At 49.3% G+C, this 23,345-nt stretch overlaps 1 protein-coding gene, 1 non-coding gene and 1 pseudogene across 2 annotated transcripts in view; all 3 read right to left on the minus strand.

The window, feature by feature from the left end:
• IRAK2 (interleukin 1 receptor associated kinase 2) overlaps positions 1-23,345 on the minus strand; it is a 54,452-nt gene that overhangs the window by 21,222 nt on the left and 9,885 nt on the right. Inside the window, exons 2-3 of the mRNA XM_008152011.3 lie at positions 22,233-22,415; positions 5,221-5,367 (exon numbers count right to left, since the gene is read on the minus strand). Coding sequence (XP_008150233.3) covers positions 5,221-5,367; positions 22,233-22,415 — 330 coding nt within the window. The remainder of the gene's footprint in view (positions 1-5,220; positions 5,368-22,232; positions 22,416-23,345) is intronic.
• On the minus strand, positions 8,339-9,253 carry LOC129147151 (kinesin-like protein KIF9; annotated as a pseudogene).
• LOC114228610 (U4 spliceosomal RNA) lies at positions 21,986-22,133 on the minus strand. The gene has a single exon (XR_008554509.1). It is a non-coding gene; the product is annotated as a U4 spliceosomal RNA (small nuclear RNA).

The raw sequence follows: 23,345 nt of genomic DNA on the forward strand, positions 1-23,345 counted from the left end.
ATCATCTGTGTGACATCGAATCCCTACACTGTCACACCTCCCTCACAAGGATCCGAGGACACAGGAAAGGTAGCTACGAGGCCTGCCTTCCAGAAACCTCCACCATGGCAGGCATGGCCATGACGAGCCTCTGAGTCAGAGCAGGAGAGGCTGGGAGACCAAGGAGGGTTTCCCAGAGGAAGGAGCATGTGACCTGGGCTTGAGAGATGGGGAAACGTTAAGTGGGTACGAGGTGGGAGGGCACGAGGCAGTGCAACCGGACTGGAGGGAAACATTGAAAACATTGACATCAGCCAGCGACAGCCCTAAAGGCCTCACTGCTTTAACTCATTTAACTCTCACAACAATCCTGGGAGGTGGGTACCGTTATCATCTACTCCTCACCGGTGCTGAAAGTGAGGCCTCTGAGTAACTGGGAGCCACCCTTCCAAGGAAACCTGGCCTTGACCCCAGGGTGGCAGGTGAAATTCACCTGCTTCCCGTATTTCTGGTTGACGATATCAGGAAAGGATGATTAATCTGGACTTTGGGCCATAAAATAATGCAGAAGACTGAAAATGGAACCAGGTGAAACGACAGTGAGCCTTGCTAAACTATTAACACGGGCAGCTGATACAACTCATCTGCTGCAAAGCCTGAGGCTCTCTCATCCCCACAGAGCCCAGCAGGAGCCACCCTAAGCCTCTCCCCTGGGTCTGCTGCAGCTTCTAGGTCTGCGGCGGCTTCCAGAGTTGTCGGGGCTGTTGTTTTTGTTTTCCACATTTGCCAGTTTTGGCCATATTTGAAAGAACTACACTTGAGAAGGTACCGTGTTTGCACACCCACACTGCATGAGAGAACCCCAAAACGGGACACTACAAATACACACACACACACACACACACACACACACACACACACACACACCCTCCGTCCATCAGAGCACTATAACCATAAACTAAGCTTCAGGGTAAGAGCTATAGCTCAGACACTGGAAGTAAACCTTTGGCAAATACACAGATTAATTAATCCAGGTTAAAAATGATAATAATACCAGCCATGTGCTGCAGACCAGCTGCTGGCAGCATGGCTGACAAGAGCGCTTGCGCAGCTGCTCACTCAAATCCATCCCCCATCTGCACCCAGGCCAAGCTTCCCACTGGCTCCCCTGTCCCCCCAGTGACGGAGTGAAGAGGGGAGACTAAGAGGAGACCCAAGACTCAGATGGCTGGAGACTCTAGTCTCCCCAAGGACACCCCTGAGCCTGCCTTAGACTACAAGCAGGATACTCACACCCAACCTTCCCACCCCAGCCTTGCCCAGCACCTTCCATATTTTCTCCCAGGCGTTTGTCCTATGAAAACCCTTGTGTTCATCTTGGCTTCTGCTCCTCAGGTGGCCTGGGATACAGGTGCCCACTGGCCAGCAGTGCAGGGCCCCTGCCTTACAGAAAGGCTCCCTCCCACTGCTGCTCCTGGGATGAGGTCTCCGCTCTTGCCCTGCCCCCTCTTCGCCTCTGCCCAGTACCCTTGGCCTGTCACATTCATCCCTCTCCTAGATGTTGGCCCTGCCTCTGTGTCGCCTCACTGAGTTACTTGATGTTTTTCTTTCAATCCATTCTAATTCACATACTGTGCTATGTATTTAGCCTTGAAATCCCTAGTTCTTTGTGCATGTGATAAATATTTTTTCCGGCACCCATGCTCTTCTGTACCACTGGGTACAGGCCCCACATTCTGGGAACTGCTGCTCCAGCCCAACTCCATCTCCCTCCTGCTTCTGTCCCCGCTCCCTGACCTAGCTCCGGCCTCTGAGCAGAGCTACACACACATAGTCCCTTGTCCTCTTCCTTTGCCCTGTGACTCCAACGTCAGCACTGGCCTCCCACAGCCAGAATTTTCTGGTCTGACTTGATGCCTGGGGTTCACTCTGGGGGCTGCACCAGGTCTCTTGGGTTGGGGCGGATCACTGAGGTCCGCTCTTGTGACCGATGAGGGCTACTAGTTGGAGGAGTGGCTGAGTCTATTTATCCCTCTGGTTTTGTCAATAAACAGGAATGGGATTTGGGCCACGACTACAAGGATGGCACACCAGATAAGGACTAGCCCTTGCTTTGTAAATGCTCGTGGAAGGACTGGGTCAGGGAAGACACTGGGCTACATAAATGTCATTTCGAAAACATTAAGGGTTAACCCTTAATGTGCCAAAACGTTTACTCCCCGCCCCCCCCAAAAAAAAAAACCCACAACATTTCCTATGAAAATCTCCCTAGAATGTCTGCTTTCCCAAGCCGAATGCAGCAAATCCCATCCTGCTACGTGGCACCACTGTGGGCCTGAGTATAGAGCACATGGCAGCGCTGGCATGTGGGGTCTTCTGTCCCCTGCCCTGTGGCTGGCAGTGGGCCTGCCTCTGAGCCTCCCTGTCTCCTTTCTGTCTATCAGACAGAACTGGGCTCACGTCCCGGCTCTAACATTACGAACGAGTTGAACTGGGTGAGTTGTGCTTCACTTCTCCAGCTTCCTCAAATGTAAAAAGAGCAGTAACAGACCATTCCTTAGAGAGTTCTTGTCCAGATGAAAAGATGCGACAGTTTTAAAGCACAAAGATCAGCCTCTGTCTGCTGTGTCGGTATGGAGCACCGAGGCTGGTAGAACTGTGTAGAATAAGAGTAAATAGATTCTTGTTGACAGCCCAATGGCCTCTCCCACGGCGAAGGCTTGTTGAGTTATTTCAGCTACTCAGAGCCCTTTTATCCGGATTCTGGCTTTGAGAATTTGTTTAACAAGGTGCTCAGAATCTGTCTGTGGCTCACCTACTCAAGTATTTCCCTCTTCCACATATCTCCCCCACTTCCTCCTCACCTACTGCAAGGGAGTTAGTATATACAGGGGGTAAGATGTGGGCTAAGATAATCAGCCTCAACTTTGGGGCCCAAAGGAAGTTTGGGGTTTTCCCAAGAGAGGACAAGCTTTGGGTTATTTGATGAAATGAATGATTACTCTCTTATTTTCAGTTTGGGCAAAGATAAACAATCAACTTCCTTCCTGTCTATAGATTGTATTTATCATCTTGACCTGCCAGGGCACATGTGCTTCTGAGGGGCATTCAAGAAACTGAAGGGTGCAGAAGCTGGCAGAAACGTGTGCTGCTTGTTTTTGCCGTCACCCAGATAAGGAACAAGAGAAGTGGCTACACCGGTAACCTCCCCATCCTGACCAGCACTCCCCTAGAATTTCCTTATTTTATTACTATGTTTCCCGTTGACCATCAACCAGTGTCATATTTGCTTTATGACTATTTCCCCTTATCTTTCATTGCTGATCCAAGTTCTGCACTTTTTTTTTCTTTAGCTACAGGAAATAACTCAGACTCCTTGGCCTAGAATTAATTTTCCAGACTTGAACTATCTGGGGTGTCTGGAATGTTCCTAACATCGGCGAACATTTTAAAAAAGGGTTTTTTTTTTAGCTCTAGCCGGTTTGACCTTGTGGAAAGAATGTTGGCCTGTGGACTGAAAGATCCGGGGTTCGATTCCAGTCCAGGGCATGTACCTTGGTTGCAGGCTTCTCCCCAGGCCAGGCCAGGCCAGGCCATGTCTGGAGCTCATGTATGAGGCAACCAACCAATGTGTTCCTCTAACATCAATATTTCTCTCTGTCTTTCCCTCTCTCTTCCACTCTCTCTAAAAATCAATAGAAAAATATCCTCAGGTGAAGACTAAAAAAATAATAATAAATAATAAAATAATTTTTTAAAATTTTAAATTGATTTTTAGAGACAAGGGAGAGGGAGAAACATAAATGTGATCAGCTGCCTCCTACACGCCCCCTACCGGGGATGGAGCCCACAACTCAGGCCTGTGCCCTGACCAGGAATCAAACCGGTAACTGACTGTGCACTGGATGAGCCCAACCAAGCTACACCAGCCAGGGTGACATCAGCTAATATTTAATGAGCACTTCCATGGGGTAAACCTGTGGTGTACAATTCCTTACCACACATGATGATGTAGGTACTATTATTATGCCCATGTTATAGATGACAAAACTGAGGCACAGCGAGGCTAAATAATTCTGTTAGAAAGTGGCAAAGTTGGAATTCAAATGCGGGTCTGTCTAATGCAAAAGCCTATGCATGCTCCTCAGTCCATGCTGACCTTGGCTTCAGGATCCACATTAGTGAGCTGAGGTTTCATGGGTTTGGGCTCTTTGGCTCACATTCAGGAGGCTGCAGGAGAAAGGAAGGGAGGCTGGACTCCAGGGGAGAGGGTGAAAATGGAGATGTGGGCATGAGTGGCAATGCCCCCCAGGGAAGTTATAGCTCGCTGAGTCCTGCCATCATGGGGTAAACTGTCCCTGAGCCCTTTCCTGGACTTTTTTTTTTCTTTAGCTACAGGAAATAACTCAGAATGGAGACAAATCTGAAGTGGTTTGAAAGGCTTGGGATAGCAGTGTGCGCAGAGGTTAGGGACATAAGCGTTCCAATGACACTGCTCAGATGCTACTTCCTACTCATGTGACCTTGAGCAAATCACTTTCCTCTTGGTGCTCCAGGTGCCACAGAACAAAGCAAAGGATCTGTGACTGTCAAAGAGGACCCGGTGGCGGGGCATGTAGCACCCAAAACATGGCTGTGAAGGCCAGGCCCTGGGCCTGTGGGAAACAGACAGAGAGGTCATTAGGCTCCTAAGTCTGGAGCTGGCATGCAGGGCCAGTCTGTGCTGGGGCGTGGGAAACCAGGTAAAATACTTGGGCCCCATGCATATGACCCTGGCGGGCTGTTTAACTCTCTGCACTCACAGTTTCTCATGGGTGAAATGGAGGTAATCACCAAGCTCACAGCTAAGAAGGGTTAAATAAGTTAACATCACTGAAGTGCTTAGAACAGTGTCTGGCACACAGCTCTCATTCACTGAGTTCTTTCTTTCCTTAAAAATGGTAAAAAATGAAAAAAAAAAGGTCTATTCTTTTACTATCTGACCTTTTTTACTTAATATATTGTAAGCATGTTTCCATGTATGCATACATATCCGAATCATTGTTAACAGCATTATTATGCTAATAATGTTAACAGTATTATGTTAGGCTAACATATTATTGCAATGACCTGTCATTAATTTCACCATTCCCACTGTTGTTTCTAATTTTTTGCCATTAAAGACTGAGCTGAATATCCTTATAGATAAAGCATTTCCTTACGTGTTCTTTAAATAAAAAAATGTAATTTAATTAAAAATACCTGGGCCCGGCAAGGCAGCCGGCCTCACAAGCTGCCCCTTTCTCTGCTCATCCTCCGTGTTTCTTCCAGGAGCTGCCCAGGGCCTTCCTGGCTTCTCGGCACCCGGGAAGTCTGGGACAGAAGGCCTGATTTCAGGAACTGGTTTCCCTGAAACAAGGTGGAATGGAAGAAAGGTGTTATCATTCCGTGAAGTGGAACAGCCATCCAGAGGCTGGTCTAGTCCCGGTTCTGCCTCGAAAGCACCGTGTTCCCCAGCGAGTTCTCTCCCTCGGAGCCTGGAACTCTGTCTGTAAAATGCAGTGGTTGGTCAGGAAAATCTCCTGTGATCGCTTCAGCTCTGACATTCTGAGTCAGAACACCTGGTTTCTAATCCTACTAGCTGTGCCCTGGCCAGGTGGCTCAGTTGGTGGGAGTGTCATCCTATACACCAAAAGGTTTCGGGCTTGATTCCCGGTCAGGGCACATACCAAGGTTTTGGGTTTAATCCCCAGTCAGGGTGCATTCCAGAGGCAACTCATCGATGTTTCTCTCCCACATCAATGTCTGTCTCTCTCTCTCACTCTCTCTCTCTCTCTCTCTCTTTTTCTCTCCCTCGCCCTTCCTTTCTCTAAAATAAATAAACATATCCTCAGGTGAGGATTTTTAAAAAATGTAATCCTACTAGTTGTGTGACCTTAGACAAGTCACTTGCTTTTTAAAAAATATGTTTTTATTGATTTTTAGAGAGAGAGGAAAGGACAGAAAGAAGGGAAAGATAGAAGCATCGATCAGCTGCCTCCTGCACGCCCCTACTTGGGATCAAGCCTGAAACCGGGGCATTTGCCCTGACTAGGAATTGAACCAGCAATCTCTTGGTGCATGGGTGGATGCTCAACCACTAAGCAACACTGGCTGAGCAAAAAGTCACTTTCATTCCAAGGGCCTGTTTCCTCACCTATAAAAGGAAAATCATGTTAATATCTGCTTGCCTACCTCATAGGCTGTTGGGAGGGAAATATGAGAACACAGGCATGAAAGGGCTCTATAGCCCAGCTGGTGTGGCTCAGTGGTTGAACATTGGCCTATGAACCACGAGGTAACAGTTCAATTCCCGGTCAAGGCACATGCCCAGGTTTCGGGCTCCATCCCCAGTAGGGGGCATGCAGGAGGCAGCTGATCAATGATTCTCTCTCATCATTGATGTTTCTCTCTCTCCCTTCCTCTCTCTGAAATCAATAAAAACATATTTGAAAGAAAAATGAAAGGGCTCTATAAATTACGCATTTCCCTGAACACATGGGGTAAAGCTATCCATCCTTCTAAGTCCCTAGGTGAGCCCCTGAATATAAAAGTTCTGGCTAGTCCTACAGCTTCCCCTTCCACAAACAGTGGAAACATATGCACCCTTCCCTGTTTTATAGACGGGGACTCTGAAAATAGCAGCTACGTCAACTGAGTACCAGCACTGCGACACCCAGGCCCAGCTGTGCATACATCAAATCCTCACAAGGATTTTCCATTTTATCCCAGTTAGAGATGAGGAAACTGAGGCTTGGGCAGGTTAAGTGACTTCCCCAAGATCACACAGCTGGGCAGACAGGGCTGGCCAAAGGAGCCCGGGTGGAGGTCACCTGCCTTCTGTAATCACTTCCCCTTTGCATCAGTTTGGGAAACCCCAAGGTACTGTCAGGGTGCCTACACTGGCTTCCACCCAGCTTCTCGGAGCCGACTCTATGTCAGGCAGCTTCCTCCATCGCTGCCCTGGTGTCATCTCTCCCCGCAGCCACCGCCTCCAGCTCGGAGGCCTTCAGATCCCTCCCAGGCTGCATCTCACTAACATACAGATCTGGCCTCATCACTCCTCTGCTTAAAGCCTTTACGGCCCCATCATCTGGATAAAGAATATACTCTTCACCTGACTCCTGATATCTCCCCATTGCCTCCCAGATCAAATCCAAATTCTGCAGCCCTGCATGCATGGCCCCTCACTCTCTGGTGGTTTGCAGGAGACCCATATTTGAGAACCACAAAAATGGGGGCACCCAAGTCCCAGGGAAGGCTTCTAGAAGCCTTGTTAACTCTCACACCTGCATCATCAGGTGGAGCTGAGACAATCCCCCTCCAGCCTTTGAGTCCCCAGTAGCATTCATTCCAACAGGTAAACTGTCTCTCTCTAAACAAAACTGACTGTTACCATGGAGCCAAAGCACTTCAAACACAAGCTTTGGGACTAGAGCAATATTAATGATGCCTAAATGCATGGCACTACACTTGTATGGCACCAAGCAGATTTATTTGACCTTCATGACAATCTAGGCTGGTTAACAATTATCTGCATTTTTTTTTTTTCTGAGCACATGGAGGCTCTCAGAGGCAAAATTATTTTTCCCTGAATCAAAAAGCTGAAAAGATCCAAACCTAGGACTGGTTTCACATCATTTGAGTGGGTTTCAGCTCCCTTCTCATTGGTTAGGACAGAACTACTCAAATACCAAGGTCATTACCATCACCTGCAGATGGCACTGCCCTGGACCCCCACCTGCTCAAAAAAGCAGGAAAACTGGGCGGGAGCTGAAGAAGGGCTCGAGGGGATGCATAGAAGTAACAAGAAGGCTGAATGGGGGAGAAAAAGTGACTTTTTCTTTGACTGTCACTGATAAAGTATTCTTTTAAATAAAACTATCTTATAAAAGAAGTCGCAGAGCTTAGCTGTTTAGAGTTCAGGCCCTGGAATGGAAACCAACCAGTTTCATCAATTCCCAGTTACGACTTTCACGAGAACTAAGAGAACACACTGTGTGTCAATGGCTTAGCTCAAAACACAGGAACTTCATTAAAACATTGGTTAGCTCTTCTACAGCCCACATGGTGAGCATAAAGAGTAGGGTGGGAGTCTTCATTTTCATCTAAATTGTTTACACTTTTTTTTAGTTTTAGTATACTTATTTTTTAATTATGGTAAAATACATATAACATAAATTTACCATCATAACCATTTTTAAGTGTTTAGTTCAGTGGCATTAAGTACATTCACGTTGTTGTGAAACTACCACCACCATCCATCTCCAGAAATTCTGTCCCCATCAAACACTAACTCCCCATCCCCCCTCCCTCAGCTTCTGGCAACCAACATCCTACTTTCTGTCTCTATGTATTTTACTACTCACTAAAAAAATTTTTTTTATTAAATGAGCTTCCATTTTATTTTATTCACCATATAATACTTGCACCTCTTCCTCTATGAGGGGTTCTACAGGTTCTTAAGTAAAACAGTTCATTAACTCGGTTACCAATATAGCCATCGAGGGCATAAGAAACTACATCCTTCGAGGCTGTCTCATAAACCAAGTCTGGGAGGCATTACGGAGAACTCCATCCAGCTTGAACAACCAGTCTGTCTGCTGGTTACTGACAACTCCTGAGTGTCTTCTTTTTTTTGTTTAATCCTCGCCTGAGGATATATTTTTATTGATTTTATTTTTTAAATATATTTTATTGATTTTTTACAGAGAGGAAGGGAAAGGGATAGAGAGTTAGAAACATCGATGAGAGAGAAATATCGATCAGCTGCCTCCTGCACACCTCCTACTGGGAATGTGCCCGCAACCAAGGTACATGCCCTTGACCGGAATCGAACCTGGGACCTTTCTGTTCGCAGGCCGACGCTCTATCCACTGAGCCAAACCGGTTAGGGCTATTTTTATTGATTTTAGAGAGGAAGGCAGAGGGAGGGAGAGAGAGAAACATCGATGTGAGACAGAAATGTTGGTTGCCTCCAACTGGGGATCAAACCTGAAACCCGGGTATGTGCCTTGACTGGGGATCGAACCCGAGACCTTTCAGTAAATGGGACAACGCTCCAACCAACTGAGCCACACCTGCCGGGGCTCTGAGTATCTTCTTTTAAGTGAATATTAGTGGTTTTGTTTTCATCTGCGTACCTGGTTATTTCATGAGCAAAGACATCGATGGGTTTGACAAGGACAAACGCATGAACTGTTTTCCTAGTGCCTATTCTAGCAACATAATGCTTCCTACCTTTCTTCCACCTCATCATTTGAGTGGGTTTCAGCTCCCACATTAAGTTACAAGCGTTTTATCTCTTTTGAATCCACCCACCCCAATGTCCAGAATGACGCCCAGCACAGAGTAGGTGCTCCAGAAATGGTGGGGATGGTCTCTGTTGGGAGTCAGAGAGTGGCCGAATCTTAGGTGGCTCCATCTCTGTCACCACCAGCGTGCCGGACCCGCGTGGAGTCCGGGAGGCAGAGGCCTTAGGACCTGGCCCCTCCTGTCCTTCTCCGGAGCAGTTTCCTCACCGCTCGGGAGGCAGCAGCCCAGCCGCCGCTGCCGCTGCCACAACGGACAGCCGGTGTGCGAGGCAGCCGGGCGCCCTCACTGAATGTCTTACCTTGTGTGTTTTTCACACTTTAATAGTAAATACAAAGATGTTATGTGTATATCCATTGACGTGGAAAGGTGTTAATACATTGAGTGAACAAAAAAGGATACATGTGTGACCAGTGTTTTGGTAAAATATGTGTAAAAATAGAGAAGACACCTCTATATGGAGAGAAAGAGCCTAAGAACATACACAAAATGTTAACAGTGATTTTTTCTAGGTGGTGTAATTATCAATAAATTTATACTCTGGGTTTGGGGAGGTTTTTGTTTTTCAGTTTATTCACATTATAGGATTTATCAACAGTGATCATGGATGTGTTGCATAGAAAAGTATGTTTCTTTTTTTAAAATAGTTTTTATTTCAGAGAGGGAGGGAGAGGGAGAGAAAGAGAGAAACATCAATGATGAGAGAGAATCATTGATCGGCCACCTCCTGCACGTACCCCACTGGGGATCGGGCCTGCAAACCCAGGCATGTGCCCTGACTGGGAATCAAGCCATGACCTCCGGTTCACAGGTCAATGCTCAACCACTGAGCCACACTGGCCAGGCAAAACGTATGTTTCTTAAGAAACAAAATCAATAAGCAAGCTAACTAAATTAATCACTGGAACTGAGTCTTCTGAACTAGAGTTACCAAAAACTGTGTGCCCTGGAAAACCCATCGGGCCCAGATTAGTAAGCAGGCGGTCACTAAATTCAGATCCAACTCACTTGTGGTATTTGCTACCAAGTGTCTAACGTGCACTGATATTTAGCGAGGAAGGAAACGGGGACTCGGGGAGGTGAGGAGCCCCGCCGGAGGGAGAAAAGTAAAACAAAGGGGCAATGAGGCAGGATGGGGGATCCCCTCCCAGAAGGAATGTGAAGAGGCAGGGCTGAGGTCCCTGGAGAACACACGCTTCACGTCTCCCCACCTGGGGTCCTCAGGCATCTCAGGAGGGTGGCCATGGACCACACCACCCTCTCTCCAACTCCCATCAGGTGGAGGCCCTTCTGGCCGAAACTGGGAGCCCAGAAGCTGGTTACTCACCAACAGCAGCCCTGCAGGCAGGACCCCTGGAGCCCCGGGGCTGTGTCTTAGGTAACACGGCCGCCTCCCACAGGCAGGGGAGAGCACCGTCCCTTGTACAAAATGCAACAGTGAACCACCACCGCGGTGAACGCCGATTCATGCGTTGACGGACCCGGGGGGTGTACAGATATGGATACTGTGCCCCGGCTGGGAAGGGGCCACCCCCTGCCACTTGGTGTCCTTGTGTCTTTATCTTCCCTGACAATCCCCCCGGTTTAGGAGATGGCCTCTTTCCCGGCACCCTTCCCCACAGACTGCCTAGGGCAGGATCCCTTGTTCCTCAAAGGGCCACGTTCGTGGCGTCCTCATACGTCTGTGTACGAGGCAAAAAGGCGGAGGTGGCCCCAGCGCCTCTCGTGACCCCAGGCTGCCGTACCCTGCAGAGCCAGGCCACAAGAGTAGGAGCTGCTCCCCACTGCTACGGCTTCCTGCAGGTCCCACCTGCACCCCGAACTGCCTGTGGCCCCAGAAGAAGCACTGTCCCCTGTCAGAGGCCCCGCTGGGCCTGTCTCCACATCCGTCAAACGGGGGGAAGGGTGACCACCTGGCCCGACCTGAGCTCAGGGCCTTTTCCTGTTGACTCTGTTCCCCTTTCTGCACCGGTCTTTTTGTCTCAGCCAAGACACATTTGGCAGAACCGCCCGTTTATGGCTGCCCTCTATGGCCTCCACCCACGGGGAATGTAAAAGGCGTTGCTGTGTTTCCATTCTAAGGAGAGTCCGGTTGCTCTCTTGTTTATCTTTTTTTTTTTTAATATATTTTATTGATTTTTTACAGAGAGGAAGGGAGAGGGATAGAAAGCTAGAAACATCGATGAGAGAGAAATATCGATCAGCCGCCCCCTGCACACCCCCCACTGGGGATGTGCCCGCAACCAAGGTACATGCCCTTGACCGGAATCGAACCCGGGACCTTTCAGTCTGCAGGCCGACGCTCTATCCACTGAGCCAAACCAGTTTTGGCTCTCTTGTTTATCTTGTTCTTTCTCAGTGACTTGCAGCGGCCTACAGCGGGGAGCGGGGAGGGGAGGGCGGGACACTCATGCGGGAGAGAATGCCCTGTGGCTGGGCCTGTCAGCACCTTTCAGGCTGGCTTGTCACACTCGGAAGGCCACGTCACACGCACACTCGGAGAGCTCAGCTGACAGGAGCCCCACGCCAGTCCCGTCCGTCCCAAGGAGACAATCTGATGAGAGGTCCTGGTTTCCTGTGAAAGCCCCGTCTCAGCATGCTATGGGTTTTCAGATGTCTTTCAGATGCCGACAGTAAACAAGATGTTTAAACACCTTCACTTCTACTCTGGAGTTGCTGCCACCTGGTCTGAGTGGGAAGGTACAGAGCAGGCCCTTTCCTGCCTCCTTTCCCCCATCAAAAGCACAAGAGGGAGAAGGCGTGGCTCTCTGCCCTTCACGCCTGGAAGCCCGGTCTCTGATAGCTGATCAGATACAACACCCACTCCACCAGGCGGGTACACCAGAGTGTCACGGAAATAAAAATAGAACCCGGAGGGCACGACAGGGTAAAGGAGGCCAACGTGTTCCTGAGAAGGGGTGGTGATGAGCTTCCGATCTCACTGTGGGTTTCCTGTCTGCGAAGGCCAAGCTGGTTGTATCATTCCTATGACAGATGCGGAGGCGCAACCCCAGGCTTCCAGGACAACATTTCCCCCCTGGATTACAATCTCAAAAAGATTCCACACAAACTTGACTGCAGTATCAACCCAAAAATATAATTGTGATAAAACACACACACACACACACACACACACACACACACACACACAGAACCAAGATGCCCTGGCCAGTGTGGCTCAGCTGGTTGGGGCATTGTCCCGTATACCAAAAGGTCGAGGGTTCAATTCCCAGTCAGGGCACATACTCGGATGGCAGGTTCAACCTCCCCTCCTCCCGATCAGAGTATGTATGGGAGGCAACCAATCGATGTTTCTCTCTCTACCTCCCTCTCTCTTCCTCTCTGTCTGAAATCAATGAGAGCATGTCCTTGGATGAGGATTAAAAAAAAATATAGCCCTAGCCAGTTTGGCTCAGTAGGTAGAGCATCGGCCTGCCAACCGAAGGGTCCTGGGTTCGATTCCGGACAAGGGCACGTACCTCGGTTGCAGGCTCCTCCCTGGCCTGGGCCCTGGTCAGGGCTCGTGCAGAAGGCAACCAATCGCTGTGTTCCTCTCACATCAATATTTCTCTCTATCTTTCCCTCTCTCTTCCACTCTCTATAAAAATTAATGGGAAAATATCCTCGGGTGAGGATTAAAAAAAAAAAAATAGAACCAAGGCCCTGCCCGGATAGCTCAGTTGGTTAGAGTGTTGCCCCAATACTCCAAGGTTGTGGGTTCAATCCCCAGTCAGGGTACAGAAGCAAGCAACGAGTGCATAAATAAGTGAAACAACAAACTGTGTGGTTTTTTTTTCTCTCTCTCTCTCTCTCTCTCAAATCAATCAATCAATCAATACTTGTTAAAAGAACCGAACCAAGAGTAAATGTGGGGAAGCTCCTATTTCCAGATCCAGCCTCTAAAATTCCTAGCTGTGTCCAAGAGCAAATTTCTTAATCCTCTGAGCATCATTTGTATTTTCTGTGGAGCCAGAAATATACGACTATCCCAGGACTTAGTGGGACAAGATATGTAAAGTAGTTGGTCCAAGGCCAGGGACAAACTATATACCAATGGTCATCCTCTGAACTCTGTCCTTTCTCCCTGCCTGAATGAAAAAAAAAAACAACACAAAAAACTCTGATCCCCAAGTTAAGGTCTCTGAAGGGAGCATTTGGGGTGAATGACCATTTTCAACATTTCCAACATTTTAAACCCTCTAATGAAAAACGGCGACTCAGTGAGCCGTGGCGTGGCCTCGAACGGCTCAGTGGTGTGGGGCAGCATAATACAGGCGCCAGCCAGAGGAGAGATGGGACCTGCTTGTGCCTGCCTACACCACTGGTGGCCAGCCTTGTCACACACAGGAGGACAGGCAGCCAGGGTCCTTCTCCCTGCTGGACCCTCAGGGACAGGGAGGGAATGCCAGTGATGGAAGCAACAGCTTTGGTGGCTGCGTGCTGAGGGGCTGACTGTCGGTTCTCAGACCGAGTACATCAGAGTCCGGATATTTGCGGAAGTTCCCTAGGTAATGAAGGTTGAGTTTCAGGTACCAGGGGGACAGAGCTGGGGGAGCAGAAGCGTCTTTCTCTGTCCGCTTCGAGGTTCACAGGAGGTGATGGGCCTGCCTTCTTTCCCACCTGCTTTGTGTTTTCAGGGTATCCCACACTCTCCAAGGCGCACGCATCCCTTAGGCATCCCTTACGCAGCGCAGCCGGATGAACTCTCGGCACTCCAGCATGCTTCCAACCAGCTGTGCCAGCCACGGTCAGGCTCGCTGGCAAGGGGAGCTTTCTAAGTCTCGTCTGACAAATGAGAGGAGGCGCTGTGCCCACACCCGAGAGTTGCCATGAGCAGGAGGTAAGGCGGTGCTCCACCGTTATATGCTATTAGTGTTACTACTGTTACCATCGTCCCTACGTCTAGATCAGGCTTTGTCCCAGGTGCTCTCCTGCATGCTTGGCCTGTTTACTTGCGATGACAGCTCTGGGGAAAAGGTCCGATTGCTCTCTCTGCTTTATACCTCAGTGAAGTGAAACCTAGGACAGTCATTTTGTTCATTTGTGCCCCATTTCCCTCCGTTGAAAGGCTTATGCATGGCGGGCCCTTGGCAGAGGGGTCTGGGGTCTCCTCCCCAGCTGCCCAGGAACGCTTTAACACAACAGCAAACCCAGGCACCACGCACGTGAGCAGAAGGGCCTCTAGCTGCTGACAAGGTCTTTCCTCTGTGGGCACACTCTGGAAAGCCCCATCCTTCACAGCCCCCAAGTTACACAGTAATATTCATACACTTGTTTTTATGCTTCAGCTGACTCAGATGGTTGAAATAAACAAATGAAAGTGATTCAACCATAACTAAAGAACCCTGATGCTGGTTGGCCATACATCGCTTTCTAGGCCTTTTCTTTCCCTTTCCCAGTCCTCTGGGCTCACTCAACCCTCCTGGGTATCCAAAGTTCTGTCCCCACCACACACACCCCCCACTCAAAATTACCCATTCAAACTAGAGACAAAATTAGGCAAATCTGAGGGCATGATCTGTTTTCCTTCTCCCCCTTCCCCCTCCCCTCCCCGCCCATGGACCTGTACTGCAACAGCTGCTAAAATGACTCATCCTTCCCCATTCATTCATGTGTTGTGTTAGGGACTAGGGATTTCTTTCGTTATAAAACTGACATGACCCTGACATTAAGCTAGCTAAACAAGAGATATCTAATTATAAACTGGGATGAGTTCATATTTTTCAGAGTGGGGGGGCGGGGGGAGTAAGACTTGATGCCATCTAGTGACCTACCCCAGGAAGGGTTAAGGTCACGTGGGCCTGAGTTCCCATCCCGGGCACGTTACTCAATCTCTGAGCCTCAGCTGCCTCATTATAACACGGGGATAACAAGATTTGTGCGGTAAGATGCTTGCCGGGTATATATTAGGTGCTAAATCCAAGTTATATGACTAGAACCCAGACATACTGACTCCTAACCTGGGCCCAATGCTACCAGCTCTACTGGCAAGCCCCTCGTGGCCGTAGGGTCTGACTCCTCATGTTTGGTTCTTTTTAATCCTCACCTGAGGATATGTTTGCATTACTTTTAGAGAGTGTGGAAGGGAGGGGGAGACAAAACATCACTGTGAGAAAATCCATCGGCTGCCTCCCGAATACTCCCGCTCCTGTCCTGACCAGGGCTGGGGATCAGGGCTGGGGACCCAGCCTGCAACCGAGATACTTGCTCTTGACCAGAATTTAACCTGGGACCCTTCAATTTGCAGGCCGACACGTCATCCATTGCGCCGAACCGGCCAGGGCCCTATTCACGTTTCATTGTTCCCTGGTAGGTGGAAAGGAGCGAATGTTGGGAAAGCTTCCAAGAGAGCAAACACGAGCCCTGTCCGACCTTGCAACACCTCAGCCTCTTCGGGATAAAAAGGGCTTATTCTCTTGTGTCATTTTAGGCAGCAGCCAAAAATTCCCCACTCAATGAGAGCTCAGCTCCAGGAAGGAAATGGCTTTGAATGAGATGCCAAACCAAAAGTCAGAAGCTGTCAAGGTTGCACAACCAAGGAGAGACTACACAAAAATGGAGAACTTAAGACTCCCAGGAGTTTGGCGGCAGCAGATGAGAAGCTAAACCTTAGTCGCCTCCCAAATCCTTTTCAGGTTCCAGAAGCTCCTTGCTCTCCTACTCAGCTGATACCTGGAACCACCCAGGCCCCCACTCCACACAGTGGCCAGAACAGTGGGATACTCCCCAGGGACCAGCCCTCCAAAATCTTCCCTGGGCTCCAGGTGAAAGCAAACGGCCACAGCTGTGAAACTCTGCCCTCTCCAGTCTCGGCCCACTCCTCTCCCATTGTCCTCTAGCTAAGGGAGGCGCCAGGGCCATCTTTTGGGTCCTCAAACATGGCTCCTTCCTACCACCAGGCCTTTGCAGGTGCCGTCCCCTTTGCCCAGAAATGCCTGTGTGGCCTCTCACTTCGGCTGGCCCACTCATCCTTTGAATGGAGACTTCAGTTTCACTTCCTCGGGGAAGCCTCCCCGATGAGATCAAATCTTCCCCTCTTCCCCTCTCCTACCTATCGCCTACCCTACCTACACTTCTCCTTTGAGCCCTCACACTCTGGTTGGTTATGCGTCTCCATGTCATCATCCACACTGGACTGCAAGCTCCTTGAGGTCTAGGACCTTGTCTGTAATTTCACTGCTGTGTCCCCTGTGCCTAGCACAGAGCAGGCACCTGATAAAGATTTCTTTAGCTCATCACTGAGTCTCTTGCCCAGCTCTGTGTATCTAACTCCCTGTGGGGAGGAACGAGGGAGAGTGTCAACTCACAGGTGGGGCACACCTGGTTTCTAGCCTCCAACCTCAGAGCTAGAGCCATCTGATCCCAACCATCAACAGGCTCAGCTCCTGGGCCTGCTTTTGGTAGCATTTCACGAGCTCCAGAGCTCAGCAGTGACGACAGGCAAACTGTCTTTAGCTGGAAGCCACAGCTCTGACACTTTGGCCTCTCCTCTCATCCCTGCTCCTAAGCCTCCCAGATGATGACACATAGCTTCTGATGCCTGGCTCACAGGCCCCTCCTAAGCCTGGCAGTCAGGAAAAATCCCTCTTAGGGTTAGGACTCTTAACTTCCCACTTCAGATGAGGCCACAGAGAATAATGAACAGGAGAGCCTCCCCCTACCCCCGACCCCACCCCAATGCCTACCCCTTCCCCAGCCCTCCAGGACAAAGCCAGGAGGTAGAGAACCAGGAGTTAGAGCAGTGGTTCTTTGTGTTGTTGTTGTTAATCCTCACCCAAGGATATGTTTCCATTGATTTTTAGAAAGAGTGGAAAGGACGAGTGAGAGACAGTGAGAAACATCGAAACATCAATGTGGTCAATAACACCGATTGGTTGCCTCCGGGACTCTTCAGTCCTCGGGCCAAGGCTCTATCCACTGAACCAAACCAGCCAGGGAGAGTGGTGGTTCTTCAACCTTCATCTGCATCAGAACCGGCCCCACCCTGGAGTTTCTGAATCAGCAGATTAGGTGAGGCTCAGGAATTTGCATTCTAACAAGTTCCCAGGTGCTGATGATGACCAGAAATCTGGGGCACACATGTGAGAATCACTGGCTTCCTGAGAAGAAGGGGCTGCCAGATGGACCAAGCAAAGGACTGGCTCCCCTTAGCAGAAGGGACCTTTTACAATTCCTGCCAGCCAGACTGGTCAGCTACTTCAACAAGTATTTCAGATGAGAGTTTTAATTGGCTTCCTGTTCAGAGTCCACCACTGATAGAGACTACAAATCACCCACAGATCCTGGGCCCTGAGCTAAAAGAACTGATTAGGTCACAGGGGTCCTCAAACTTTTTAAACAGGGGGCCAGTTCACTGTCCCTCAGACCGTTGGAGGGCCGGACTATAGTTTAAAAAAAACTATGAACAAATTCCTATGCACACTGCACATATCTTATTCTGAAGTAAAAAAACAAAACGGCAAAAACACCCGCATGTGGCCCGCGAGCCGTAGTTTGAGGACGCCTGGATTAGGACTTCAGGCCTGTCTCCCTTGCATGTTTTCTGTGTGGGAAGACAGGTGTATATGGATATTTGGGAGGCCCAAAGGGGAGGATTGTAGGGAGACTGCTGTCCCTCCAATATTTATTACTTCCTCTCCTAGAGTAATAGAAGCTTTTAGTGCACATAACCTCCCAGCTGAAGATTACATTTCCCAGCCTCCCTTGCAACTAGGTGTGATCATGTGACTAGGTCCTGGCCAGTGGCTCGTGAAGGGAAGTTAGGTGTGCAGCTTCCTGGGCACAGCCGTCTTGCTGGCTGGAATGTGCTGGTGGGGACACGGGGCAGCCATCTCAAGTATGAGTCAGCCGCCAGATGTCCAAGACGACAGAGCAATGAAAAAGCAAGAACCTGGTCCTCCGCACCATTGAGCTGCCCTATTGAGGCAGGTTAGTAAGAAGCTAGGAAGCCTTGGCCATGGTGGTTCAGTGGTTAGAGTGTCAGCCTGCACACCTAAGCGTCTCAGGTTTGATTCCCACTCAAGGGCACATGCCTGGGTTTGAGGCAACCAGTCAATGTGTGTCTCTCACATCGATGTTTCTCTCTCTCTTTCTCTGTCCCTCTCTTCCACTCTGAAAAGCAATGGAAAAAATATCCTCTGGTAAGGATTAACAAAACAAAACAAAAAAAGGCTAGGGAAATTCTTTGGAAAGTGGAATTGGGAAACTGTGACAGGTAACTAAACAAACTGGCCGAGAAATTTACAGCCAGATACAAAAGGTCACCAGAGTGGAAAGCCCTCGGTGCCTAGCAACAGGTAAAACTGGTGCCGGACCTTGCCCCCAGGGTGGCCTTTCCTCCCCTGGCACATGGCTGGCCATGTGGTTTAGACCGCCTGACCCTGTGGTTTAAACCGCCTGACCCTTCATATCACTGGTCATGTGGTTTTAGACCCCCTCCCCGCCTTTTCCTCCCTAGAAATAACATCTAGGCCTCAGTTGCATTTCAGCTGCAGAAAAGAAACAGGACCAGCTGTGACAACTAATAACCCCTGCCCTGGTGTCAACCAAGCAGTGGAGACCAGGACCCTGAACCGACAGACGTGGAAAAGGTGATGAATATTCTTTTGAGATCCTTTCCTAAGACCTCCCCTAAATTCCCAGGCTTTAAAACTCTCAAGACAAAGGACCCAGCGCACTAACTCCCTCCTGGGAGCGAGCCCGTGCCCTTCCCTTCCTCCTTTTCTTCCCTCACAAGCGTGCATCTCCTAAACTCTAAGGGACCCCAGGAGACTTGCAACCAGGGGAGCAATGGGTAGCGGCGGCTCATCCCGGGCTAACCCCCTGAACCTGTCCCCAAGGCCCCCTTTTCTCAGACTTTCCAGTGAGCCCACAGCTGCCTGGCCTTGGCTCACTTCTTTCCCACGATGTTTCTAGAGAGACAGAGCAGCCCTGCCTAGTCTCCTGTTGTTTCTTCTGTCCTAGGCCCTTCCTTATTTCACTGCCCCCAGCTTCAGTAAACGTACTCTCAAAGACACCTGGGCTCACGTGTTGCAAATCTTTCCTGCATGAAGTCAAGCACCCACACACGGGGCCTGGTCCCTCTCCTGTGACACTATCAGCCCTGGGCAGCTTGGACTGTCACAGGAGAGGAAAACCAACTGTCTTATTTTATTTAAAAGTCACTGCAGTCTGCCCTTAGTAACCGCAGTGAACCTGGAATGCTAATAGAGGACACCACCCAGGAGTGGCTGCGAGGGTAAAAAAGAGCTGACACAGGCAGATTTGCTGGAGGACAGGTTGGGTAGCTGGGTAATAAGCCTGTACTAATTCATTCTCATTCTTATGACACTGTTTGACAAATCGAATGAAACAATGGTCTCAGCAATTAAGGTCAAGAAAATATCAAGGAACAGAGACCTGCATACCTAACTCTTCGCACAATCAGGCCGGCAACCACCCACAACACATGATTTCGAAAGACTTGATGCCTGTGTGGTCCCCGACGGGTGGTTTACCACACATCACCTTTCAGTTCAGGCCCAACCTTCAGAAGGCCTCTGTTAAATACAATAGTGCCTGGAGCCGGAGGAAGCCACTTTATATCCAGGACTTCCGGTAGGTGATTGCCAAACACCCGTTTTATTCAAATCTACCCAAGCCCTTTAAGTGGTAGGCAGAAGTCAGGTTCTCACACTGCCAGAGGCTGAGCAGGTCACTAGCAATCTTCAACAAGTGCATGCAAAATAAGGTTTAACTAATGCTACTGTTCCCGGAAAGGGGACCTGGCCCTTGATGGTAGTGTGTGGGCTCTTGACTTCGTGCAGGAAACATTTGACAACAGGAGTCCAGGTGAACGTTAGAGGACATTTGTTGAAGCTGGGGACAGTGAGACAAGAAAGGGCCTAGGACAGTGGTCGGCAAACTCATCAGTCCGCAGAGCCGAATATCAACGGTACAACGATTGAAATTTCTTTTGAGAGCCAAATTTTTTAAACTTAAACCTCTTCTAATGCCACTTCTTCAAAATAGACTCGCCCAGGCCATGGTATTTAGTGGAAGAGCCACACTCAAGGGGCCAAGTTTGCCGCAGTTTGCCTGCCGACCACTGGCCTAGGATAACAGAAGGACTTGGTGGGAAAATGAACCTAGGCTGGGCTGCTTTGGCTCACTACGAAATCAGAGAAAAGAGGGTCCTTGGGGGCAAATTCGGGGGGTTTGTCTCGGATAAACTGCCACTGCCCTTTGCTGCCCTGGTTGCAAGCCTCATGGGGTCCCTTAGAGTTTAGGAGGTGCATGCCTGAGGGGGGGGAAAGGAGGGAGGCGTAGGTGTGCTCCTGGGAGGGAGAGAGGGAGAGCGTGAGCTGGGACCTTGTTTTGAGGGTTTTAAAGGCTGGTTGTTACCCAGCCGGTCGACCTATGAACCAGGAGGTCACAGTTCAATTCCCAGTCAGGGCACATGCCTGGGTTGCGGGCTCAATCCTGCGGATCATGCAAGAGGCAGACGATCAATGATTCTCTCTCATAATTGATGTTTCTATCTCTCTCTCTTCCTCTCTGAAATCAATAAGAATATATTTAAAAAATAAAATAAAGGCTAGTTATTTAGGGGAGGATTTCAATAGAATATTCATCAACTTTATGCTGATGTACCAAAATGAGATTTATTCTCTTTATCTGTCCTTGGGTGTGGCTGGCAAATGGCACTAATTGGATTTCTACCATCTATCTCCCTGAGTAGATGCTATTTACCCTCTGGTTTGGGAGAAGTGCAAACCATGTACTTTTTTTAAAAGTATTTTTTAATTAATTTTTTAGAGAGAAAGGGAGAGAGAGAAACATGGATATGAGAGGGATTTGGTCGGCTGCCTCCTGCACGCCCCCTACTGGGAATTGAGCCTTTTGGTGCATGGGAGGACGCTCAACCAACTGAGCCACACTGGCCAGGGCCAAACCATTTACTCTTAACTGCCCATGGTTTAGGGAAGATAGGATTTTCTCGATGGCTGCAAATTGCTATTTACTAGTAACTATCTGTCTCAGTTTCCCTATTCCACTTGCCAAGAAATTTTCCTAGCTTCTTACTATCCTGCCTCACTACAATTAGGGAAGGGAAACCTGCTTTGACCAGTTGGAATACAGAAACTTAAAATGCTTTCCACACACCCTCTTTACTCACCTCCAAAAAGTAACAGAAATTGTTAGCACTTTCTTTTCCCCCCTCTGGAAAATAAAAAGGTACAGAAAGGGGCACTACCTTGCCTGAGGACTCAAAGCAATAGTAAAAACACAACCAAACTCCCAAAATAAAAGAACAGCCAGGGGATTTGTGGATGTGGAAACAAACAGGCTTTACTCTCTCTTCCTCAGGCAATTTTAATCAGCAAAGGCCAAGGGGAAGAGAAAGAGGGTTGGGGAGCAGAGGTAGGTAGACTCTCACAGCCTGAGAGGACAGAGGCCGTTGGAACAGGAAAGCAGGGGTCTGAGTAAAGTTCTACGCAGAAGAGAAGGGGACAGGCAAAATGTCGCACTGTTTCCTGGAAACCCAAACACTTAGTTCTTTGATGATCCCATGAGAAAAGCTAAGAATAAAGGCTCTGGGTCCAGACGGCCTGGGTGTGACCTCCATCCCCACCCAAGACCAGAGATAAACTCTGTGACTAATTTCTTAGTTGGATGGTAAACTCTTTCATTCAAACTTTTTTTTTTTTCATTCAAAAAGTTTTAAATTGCTAATGCTGACTATTTCACGTGGTCATATCGGAGTATTGGGAAAAGTTTCCAATTAGTAATAATCGTGCCTCGGAGAAACCTCATCGGCTATGATACTGCCACTGCACAAAGCTCATTTAAGTTTTTAAAAGATTCACAGAGGTTTAAAGGCCGGAGAGTACACGCCGCTCCTGCTCGCGGGCCGGCCGCGCAGGGCCCTCGTGGTGACTCACAGTTCAGGATGATCTGGGCAGCACGGTACAGCTCCAGGTGGCACAGGAGGTCCAGCAGCTGCTGGACGGTGGCCTGGCGCATCCCCCACCACCACAGCAGCTCCCGGGTGATGCTCACGCCCTGCACCCGCTCCATGGACTTGATCTTCCGCAGCTGGGTCAGGTCCGTGACCACATAGGAGGCTAGAAGGCGAGTGAGAGGATCCGCATAGAGTTAGAAAAGCAGTGCCTCCTGAGAGGGTCAGTGTATTAGCCAGGCTTTGTCCATAACTTTCCCCCCACCTGCCCCCTACCATACCAGCAACTCCACCATCGGCTGGGGTGCACGGGCAGCCCACATTATAATGCTGGTTCCATTGCACCCCCCTGGGGGCCAGCACATTAACGCTTGAACCTAAATACCAACGTGGCTACCACACAGGGCTTTGGAGAAAGACCACTGGGTGTGAGGGTCAGGGGCCTCGAGCTTTAGCTGCTTATTTGCTTTGAGCAAGTCACTCCCCCACGGAGCCTGTGTCCTCCACTGTAACAGCGGGGCAACACCTTTGCCTGTCTCCCCTTCCAGAACAGAAGCCCTGTGAAAGGGTTTTATGTGTTCTGTTCACCATTAGATCCCCAGAACAGAGAAGAGTGCCTGGCACAGAGTGGGGCCAGGGCCAGGACTAGGATGAGGCAGGGGAGGGCACCAGGGGGCAAAATTTAAGGAGGGGCTCATTCTTAGTGCTGGTCACACACTTGAGACCGGCTAGTAAGCCAGACCAAGTGGAATAGGGAAACAGAGACAAACAGTTTACAGCCATCTAGGAAATTGCAATTAAAGTACATAGTTTACACGTCTCCCCAACCAGACGGTAAATAACTTAAATCACCCTACTCAGGGAAATAGATAACAGAAAATCCCATTAGTGCCATTTGTGCCAACCGCATCCAAGGATGGAAGTCAGGGAAATAAATCTCAGTTGGGTGCATCAGCACAAAGCTGATGAATATTCTAGAGAGCCTCCCCTAAGACCTCCCCAGCCTGCACCCCTGTACCTCTCCTTTCCCCCTCTTTTTCCCTCCCTCTGCCCCTACATGTTTCCTTCGCCTTTCTCTCTCCTAAGCTCCAAGGGC

Source organism: Eptesicus fuscus, chromosome 18, assembly GCF_027574615.1.
Source record: "Eptesicus fuscus isolate TK198812 chromosome 18, DD_ASM_mEF_20220401, whole genome shotgun sequence".
NCBI lineage: Eukaryota > Metazoa > Chordata > Mammalia > Chiroptera > Vespertilionidae > Eptesicus > Eptesicus fuscus.